General features: G+C 53.9%; 1 protein-coding gene across 2 annotated transcripts; it reads left to right on the top strand.

The window, feature by feature from the left end:
- The first annotated feature begins 38 nt into the window (after positions 1-38).
- On the top strand, positions 39-7,632 carry SIGLEC10 (sialic acid binding Ig like lectin 10). 2 transcript variants are annotated; one of them, XM_006739744.3, is made up of 11 exons: positions 39-530; positions 610-993; positions 1,158-1,442; positions 1,681-1,728; positions 1,837-2,100; positions 3,170-3,217; positions 3,348-3,605; positions 3,688-3,972; positions 4,279-4,369; positions 4,465-4,576; positions 6,747-7,632. In XM_006739744.3, the coding sequence occupies exons 1-11, from the start codon at positions 494-496 to the stop codon at positions 7,011-7,013; spliced, it is 2,079 nt and encodes a 692-aa protein (XP_006739807.2). In that variant the 5' UTR covers positions 39-493; the 3' UTR covers positions 7,014-7,632. The 2 variants fall into 2 exon arrangements, with proteins under 2 accessions (XP_006739807.2, XP_081663764.1); XM_081807638.1 differs by having other exon boundaries at positions 40-320.
- The last annotated feature ends 809 nt before the right edge of the window (positions 7,633-8,441 follow it).

Below are 8,441 nucleotides of genomic sequence, written 5' to 3'. Positions count from 1 at the left end.
AAAAAAAAAGAAAGTCGACTTTAACTGGACATTCTGAATTTCAAGACCAGCCCTTTCCCCACCCCCAAAATCCACCTCTGCACCAACCACCGTCCACAGGGGCCCCTGTCTGAAGAACGGTTCACTGTGTACTTTCACTTCTGCTTCCTCAGTGACCCAGGGCCCAGTGGGAGAGCCCCTACCCTCCACCCACCCGGGCCCCACGGCCTCACAAGCCTTCCACTCCCTCCCCGGGGAGGTGACTGCCAAAAGGACCAGCTCTGCAATCCTCAAGCACCAGGCAGGCCCCCCAGGGAAGACCCAGAGTTCTAGTGGATGAGGTGGGGTGGGGAGTGGTGAGGACGGGGAGTGTCATGTGGGGCTCAGAACCAGGAGCACATTTCACGCATCAGGCGCCTGGGACTCAGCTTTCTCTGCTGGGTGCTTCTTCTCTGCCCTGCCCATTGCCCGTCCCAGCGTCTGGGGGCAGGTCCAAGTGCCTCCTCGTGCAAAGATGCTCCTGCTGATGCTCTTGGCCCTGCTGTGGGGCGGTGAGTGGGCCAAGGGCTGGAAGGGGCCTGGGAGGGGGCGGGGGCTGGGCCTTGTAGCTTGAACCTCTGTCTCCCTCAGGGTCCCCGGCTCAGGACCTAGGATTCTCGCTGCAAGTGCAGAGGGTGGTGATGGTGCAGGAGGGCCTGTGTGTGCGTGTGCCCTGCACCCTCTCCTACCCCCCGCTAGGCTGGACGGAGGATACCCCCGCTCTTGGCTACTGGTTCCTAGCCGGGACAGACTCGAGCGTCGGAAGACCAGTGGCCACAAACGACCAGAATCGGGCAGTGCGGACTGTGCCCCAGGATCGATTCCAGCTCGTTGGTGATCCCCAGAACCGAAATTGTTCCCTGCTGATCAGAGAGGCCCTGGTGGAGGACTCGGCGCCGTACTTCTTTCGGGTGGAGAGAGGCCGTTACGTGCAATACAGTTTTCTGAAAAACCAGTTCTATCTGCAAGTGACAGGTGCGGAACTGACTCCAGGGGGAATGGGAGTGGGGCCTCTCCTCCTCCCTGCCATCCTCCGCGCCCCCCCCCCACTGGGAAGAGGGGACTGTGGGAACAGAGCAGGGGTCTCCCCCTGCAGCACTCCCTTCCAGGGCTCCCATTGAGCCCTCTCTCTGTCCCAGCCCTGACACAGCAGCCAGATGTCTACGCCCCAGAGATCCTGGAGCCAGGACACCAGGTGACACTCATCTGTGTGTTTAACTGGACCTTTGAGGAATGTCCAGCTCCTACTTTCTCCTGGCTGGGGGCCGCCGTCTCCGCCCCAGGACCCAGACCAACGTCCTCCTACTTCTCGGTGCTTACTCTCACGCCGAGACCCCAGGACCATGGCACCCACCTCACCTGCCGCGTAGACTTCTCCAGGAAGGGTGTGAGCACACAGAGAACCATCCGACTTAATGTCGCCTGTGAGTCTGGTGGTGGGGTGTCAGAGCGTGCAGACAGGCACAGAGGATGTGTAGGTGGAGAGATGCAGCTGGTGGGGGGTCCAGAGAGGCCGGTGTGGAGACCCACCATGCCGCCTCAGCCCTTGTTTGTCACTTGTGTCCTGAGGGTGGTCACACTTTCTTTCCCCCTGCCGGGGAGCGTTCTCTCTGTGAGGAGCCCCACCTTCCTCCCCAGAGTCAGGTCTCAATCTTGTTGCAGATGCCCCCAAAGACCTGGTTATCAGCGTTTCCCGTGCCAACACGTCAGGTACTGAGGGCCTGGGAGGGTCGGCTGGTCCTCTCTGGGGGACAACTGGTGTTAGGAGGGCGAGGGAGATGGCGTTCCTCCCTGCAGCCTTTCTCTTGCTGCTTCCAGCCCTGGAGCCCCCCGCACACAGCCCACATCTAGAGGCTGAGAAAGGCCAGTTCCTGCGACTGCTCTGTGCTGCCGACAGCCAGCCCCCTGCCACACTGAGCTGGGCCCTGGAGGACAGGGTCCTGTCGAGGTCCCACCCCCAGGGCTCCGGAACCCTCGAGCTGGTGCTGCCGGGGGTAAAGCCTGGGGATTCGGGCTGCTATACCTGCCGAGCCGAGAACAGGCTTGGCTCCCAGAGCCGCACCCTGGACCTCTCTGTGCAATGTGAGTACAACTGGGCGGGGCCCGGTTTCCAGAAAGGGAGAGGGGTGAGGGAAGCCGGGGATGGGGGCATCCCCGGCTGACAATTCCGATTCCAACTCCGATGTGGGTTCCCCCCAACACCCCACCCCGACACCACCAAGCAATCCTCTGATGCCGGCTAGGCTTTCTAGGATTCAACTCCACCAAACACTGTCTGCCTGGAGGTAGCATCAGACCCACAGGTGAAGGGCTCAGTCCCACAAGACCCTCCCCCCTCTTCAGAGGCCAGTCACAAGACCAGGCTGACCAACTGGCTATAGATTGGAGTTTCCCATGACCCCCTCCTTGGATTTAATTAATGTGATAAAGTAGCTCACAGAACTCAGGAACATTTTACTTACTAGGTCTCGGGCTATTAGAGAAGGATGTAACTCAGGAACAGCAGGTGGAAGAGAGGCGTAGGGCCAGGTATGGGGCGAGGGCGCTCAGCTTCCACGCCGCTCTCCAGCTGTGCCCTGGTCCCTGCACCTCCAGGTGCTCACCAACCTGGAAGCTCTCCGAACCCCTTTCTTTTGGGTTTTTATGGAGGTTTCAATACAAAGGCATGATTGAGTAAATGACTGGCCATGGCTGGCTGATTCCACCTCTAGTCTCTCTCCCCTTCCTGGAAGTCAGGGGTGGGGCCGAAGTCCCCAAGGCTCAAGTCACAAGGTTGGTGCCCCTGGCAACCAGCCCCCATCCCAAGGTGCTTTCCAAAAGTCGCCTCATTTACATAAACCCAGGTGTGGTGGGAAGGGGTTTGTTATTAATATCAAGACATCTTTATTGGCTCTCATCCTGTAGGAAATTCCAAGGGTTTTAGGAACTCTGTACCAGGAACGGGACAGAGACCAAATAGATATTTCTTATTATAAATCACAGAGACCAGCCCTTCTTACCTGTCAATTCCCTTGGGCCACTCAGCGGAGAATCAGTCAGCGGATGATTCAATTCCCCTTCCCTGTCCTGCCGTCTTGGTCTCCAAGGACGGTTCTCTGCCCAAAGGGCAGCCCCTGGCCTGTCTAGAGCCAGAACCCTGTCTCTGTTTCAGATGCCCCAGAGAATCTGAGAGTGATGACCCTGCATGCAAATAGGACAGGTAGGAAGAAGAACAGCGAAACCAGGGCCTCTCGGGGCCACACTGGGGGCCTCAGTGTCTGGAATGTTGACATGCAAAAGGGTCCCTGTGCCCTCAGCTGAGCATTTGTCCTGCCTCTTCCCTCCCCTAGTCCTGGAAAACCTCGGGAATGGCACATCCCTCCCAGTCCTGGAGGGCCAAAGCTTGCGTCTGCTCTGTGTCACCCACAGCAACCCCCCAGCACGGTTGAGCTGGGTCCTGGGGGGACAGACTCTGAGCCCCTCCCAGCCCACAGACCCTGGGATCCTGGAGCTCCCTCAGATACAAATGGAGCATGAAGGAGACCTCACCTGCCAAGCTCAGAACTCCCTGGGCTCCCAGCACATCTCCCTGCATCTCTCTGTGGTCTGTGAGTGTGGGGACCCCTGGGGGCAGGCTGCCCGGGGCCTGGGCAGGAGAGACACCGCTGACCCCTCACCTCCCTCCCGCAGACCCCCCGCGGCCGCTCAGCCCCTCCTGCTCCTGGGAGGGCGAGGGGCTGCACTGCAGCTGTTCCTCCCGGGCCCACCCGGCCCCCACCCTGCGCTGGCGGCTGGGGGAGGGGCTGCTGGAGGGGAATCACAGCAACGCCTCCTGGACCATCACCTCCAGCTCTGCGGGGCCCTGGGCCAACAGCTCCCTGAGCCTCAGCGGGCCGCTGGGCTCTGGCCTCAGACTCAGCTGCGAGGCCCGGAATGCCCACGGGAAACAGAGCGCCACGGTCCTGCTGCTGCCAGGTTAGGGGGCCAACTCGATGCCCCCCGGAGGTAGCTGAGTGGGGCAGGGGCCAGGGTCCTGTGGTTGGAGCAGGAACTGGGAAAGAGCACAGGGCCCCTGTGGCCGGGGATGCAGAGGGAAATGCAAATTGGAAGGCCTGTCACCTGGGTCTGGGGTGCAGCAGGGTTTCCAAGACTGGGACAGAACGGGTTGCCGATAAAACGTCTGGGACGGGAGCTGCAAGACTGAGTACTCAGTGGCAGGTGGGTGTGAGGCCCCAGGTTAATGGGAGAGGCTCAGAGATGGCTGCCTATTTCCTTGTGCAGATAAAGGACTCGTCTCAAAAGCATTCACCAATGGAACATTTCTGGGAATTGGCATCATGACCCTCCTTTTCCTCTGCCTCCTCCTGGTCATGTGAGTTAGGAGCCAGAGCAACGGTGTGTGGGATCTGGGGCTGGGGACTGGGGAGGTGCCAGGGTGCGCACACAGGTGGGTTGTTTCCCTCGCAGGAAGACTCTGAAGAAGAAACAGACCCAGGCGGGGACTCCGCCGAGGCCCAGGGCCACACGGAGAAGCACGATCCTGGACTATATCAATGTGTTCCCTAACCCTGGCCCCTTGGTGAGTGGCTCACGGGCTGCCTGTTCTTTCTACGTTCAGACTTCTCCCCTGGCCCCTCTCCTGTCCTGTCCCGACCTTTTTCCCAAGGGACATCAAGGTGGAAAAGGCACAGGTACTGGATTCAAGTCCTGATTCTGGCACCTACTATCTGTGAGACCTTGACCAAATCAGTCGCTCCCTCTGAGCCTCCATTTCTTCCTCTGCTTCCTTCGAGAGTTGGTTTGAGGATTAGAACACATGCACTTGCTCAAAATGTAGCGGCTGCCCCATTATTACCACCCTGATGATGTTACTAATTGTAACTAATGATGTGATAATTATTAGTGTCATTGAGAGGCAGTATATTTAGTGATTAAGAGCAGGGCTCTGAAGTCAGCTTGTCTGGGTTCAATCCTGGTTTTATCGCTATGTGTTCTTGGACAAGTCTCTTAAGTTCTCTGTGCCTTAGTTTCTTTAACTATAAGATGGGAAAATAGTAATCCCTATTACCTAGGATCATTCTTTTTCTTTTCTTCCACATAGGATCATGCTCATTGTACCTATAAAACATTTAGAGTAGTACCTGGCACATAGTAACTGTTCTTTTTTTTTTTTTTTAAGATTTTATTTATTTATTTGAGAGAGAGGATGAGAGGAGAGAGAGAGCATGAGAGGGGGGAGGGTCAGAGGGAGAAGCAGACTCCCCGCTGAGCAGGGAGCCCGATGCGGGACTCGATCCCGGGACTCCAGGATCATGACCTGAGCCGAAGGCAGTCGCCTAACCAACTGAGCCACCCAGGCGCCCCTCATAGTAACTGTTCTTACTGGATATCCAGATGCTGGATATTTTCAGGAGAGAACATTTATACACTGATGACTCCAAAATTTACATCTCTCAAACTCACCCCTGAACTTGAGACTCATAGCCGACCGTTTAGGCAGCATCTCTGTTTGGATGTCTAATAGGCATCTTGGACCGAGCCTGCCTGAAACAGAACTTATGACTAACTATACCCCGTAGGCTTCTCCTCCACCCAGCCCATCTTAGCAAATAGCACCACATCTGCCCAGCTGCCGAAGCCAAAATCCTTGGAGTCATCTTTTGCTCCTCTCTTCTCTACCACCCCACAACCAACCCATGAGCAATTCCCCTTCAAAATACACCCAAACCACTTCTCCTCACCACCACCCCCGCCAGACCATGCACCACCCCACTTCCTGTGCATGCTCCCTGCTTCCTCTCTCACTGTTTGGCTCTCTTTCTCTGTGCATGCTATCTTTTAAAAGCCCAAGCAGGTACATCTACCCCCATGGGGTACTACTCAGCAATCAAAAGGAACAAATGAGGGGCGCCTGGGTGGCTCAGTCGGTTAAGCATCTGCCTTCAGCTCAGGTCAAGATCCTGGGGTCCTGGAATCGAGCCCCGTGTTGGGCTCCCTGCTCAGCGGGGAGCCTGCTTCTCCTCTCCTTCTGCCGGCAGCTCTGCCTACCTGTTCTCTTTCTCTTTCTCTCTCTGTTAAATAAATAAATAAAATCTTAAAAAAGGGAACAAACGATTGAAAGAAGCTACTGGTTGAAAAACCTTAGACACAGGGAAAAAAGGGAAAAAAAAGTCAATCTCAAATGGTCATATATGCATGACTCCATATTTATAACACCCTGGAAATGGTAAAATTGTAGAGATGGAGGACAGATTCGTAGCTTCAGGGTTGGGGACAGGAAGATGATGAGGAATAGCAAGGGAGGAACTTTGTGGCGACGAGACAGTTCTCATCTTGACTGTGGTGGCGGCTCCAGGAATCTGCCCATGTTTGTTTGCTCAGGCTGCCCTAGCAAAGAATCACAGAAGGGGTGGCTTAAACCACAGATTTTTAAAAATTTATTTATTATTTATTGTTTGTTCCTGCCCAAGACGTAATCCCCAGTTCCTCAATCATGTGCCTGGCACATGGTAAGCTCTCAAGCATTTGTGGAAGGAAGGAAGGAAGGAAGGAAGGAAGGAAGGAAGGAAGGAAGGAAGGAAGGGAAGGAAGGAAGGGAAGGAAGGAAGGGAAGGAAGGAAGGAAAGGAAGGAAGGAAGGGAAGGAAGGAAGGAAGGAAGGGAAGGAAGGAAGGGAAGGAAGGAAGGAAGGAAGGAAGGAAGGAAGGAAGGAAGGAAGGAAGGAAGGAATGACGATTGTTTTTCCCTCAGGCTCAGAATCGGAAAGCCACACGGAGCAGTCCTTCCCAGGCCCCTCCTCCAGGTGCTCACTCCCTGGAATTTAAGAAGAACCAGAAGGAGCTACATGTTGTTGCCCACACTTGTCCAGGACCCAAATCATTCACTCAAACCTCAGAATCAGAGAATAACCAAGAGGAGCTCCATTATGCTACCCTCCACTTCTTAGGCCTCAGACCATGGGAGACCCAGGAGCCCAAGGATACCTACTCAGAGTACACAAACATCAAGTTCCACTGAGGCTGTCCCAGGCTGTCACCCTGCAGGGCTGGGATCCAGGCTAGGCAGAATGGAGAGGATGAGGAAGACAAGGTGCCAGCCTGTCTCTCTCTTGCACTCTCTCTCTCTCTCTCTCTCTCGTCCTCCAAGGATGGGTCCTCCCATCCCAGACCTGAGCATTTGGAACAGCTTGGCAAACCTATCCCCAGGGACCCTCTCTGAATACACTATTCTGAGAGGCAAGGAAAAGCCTTTGCTCTGCCACAGTTTCTCAAAGGTGGAAGGCCTTTAAAGACGATTAAACTACCACTTTGTGAGGTCAGCAAGCTAATTCAGAGGTTAAGTCTGGCCCACTGCCTAATTTTGAGCCAAGAGTGCTTTTTACATTTTAAATGGTCAGGGGAGGGGCACCCACCTGGCTCAGTCAGAAGAGCTTGTGACTTTTGATCTCCCGGTCATAAGTTCGAGCCCCATGTTGGGTGTAGAGATTATTAAAAATAAATAAATAAATAAAAATAATAATAGTAAGCTTAAAAAAATAAGTGGTTGTGGGGGAATCAAAAGAAGAAACATGTTTTGTGACAAGTAGAAATGATATGAAATTCAAATTTCAGTGTCCATAAATAAAGTTTTATTGGAACATAGTCGTGCCCATTCTTTTATATATGTCTACAGCCGATGTCAGGCAGAGTTGAGTCTGAGATATTTGCTGTCTGGTCATTTGCAGGAAGAGTTTGTGGAATCTTAATCTAAAGTAAACTCAGCTACTTATTTTTACAGAAGAGGAACAAAAGCGGATGTTGAGAATGAATTCAAGAACAGACACAGCAAAAAAGGCTAGCTGTGTGACAAGACAGGAAGTTCCCCAGAGTGAGGTGTCTCAGGGCAAGGATACCACATGGAGGTTGGGGGGCCAGATGTGTTCTCCGACCCAGGAATCTAAGGAAGAGCAAACACATGCGGGGCATGGAAGTGGAAATGCTCTCAAAATGGAATAAAAAAGCAAACTTCAGGGGCGCCTGGGTGGCTCAATTGGTTAAGCGACTGCCTTCAGCTCAGGTCATGATCCTGGAGTCCCTGGATTGAGTCCCGCATCGGGCTCCCTGCTCGGCAGGGAATCTGCTTCTCCCTCTGACCCTCCCCCCTCTCATGTGCTCTCTCTCTCATTCTCTCTCTGTCAAATAAATAAATAGAATCTTAAAAAAAAAAAAAAAGCAAACTTCAGAATGTGCTCTGAATCAGCCGGCTGGTGAAGAGAGGAGAAGATGGGTCTGTTTCTCAGGGCAGAACATGTCCCTTCCCTTCCTCCTTCCCCAGAGATCAGAGTCCTAATTGCTTCATAGAAAGCTCTCTTGGGGGATGGTTACTGCTTGTCAGGCAGAAAACTGAGGAGCCCAGAATAGAGGTTGGCCTTTGCAAAAAAAAAAAAATTTTTTTTTTTTTTTAAGT

Source organism: Leptonychotes weddellii, chromosome 16 (genome assembly GCF_054177405.1).
Source record: "Leptonychotes weddellii isolate Sample4059 chromosome 16, ASM5417740v2, whole genome shotgun sequence".
Lineage (NCBI taxonomy): Eukaryota > Metazoa > Chordata > Mammalia > Carnivora > Phocidae > Leptonychotes > Leptonychotes weddellii.
The sequence above is the reverse complement of the archived record's forward strand: the minus strand, read 5'-3'. Positions and strand labels throughout refer to the sequence as shown.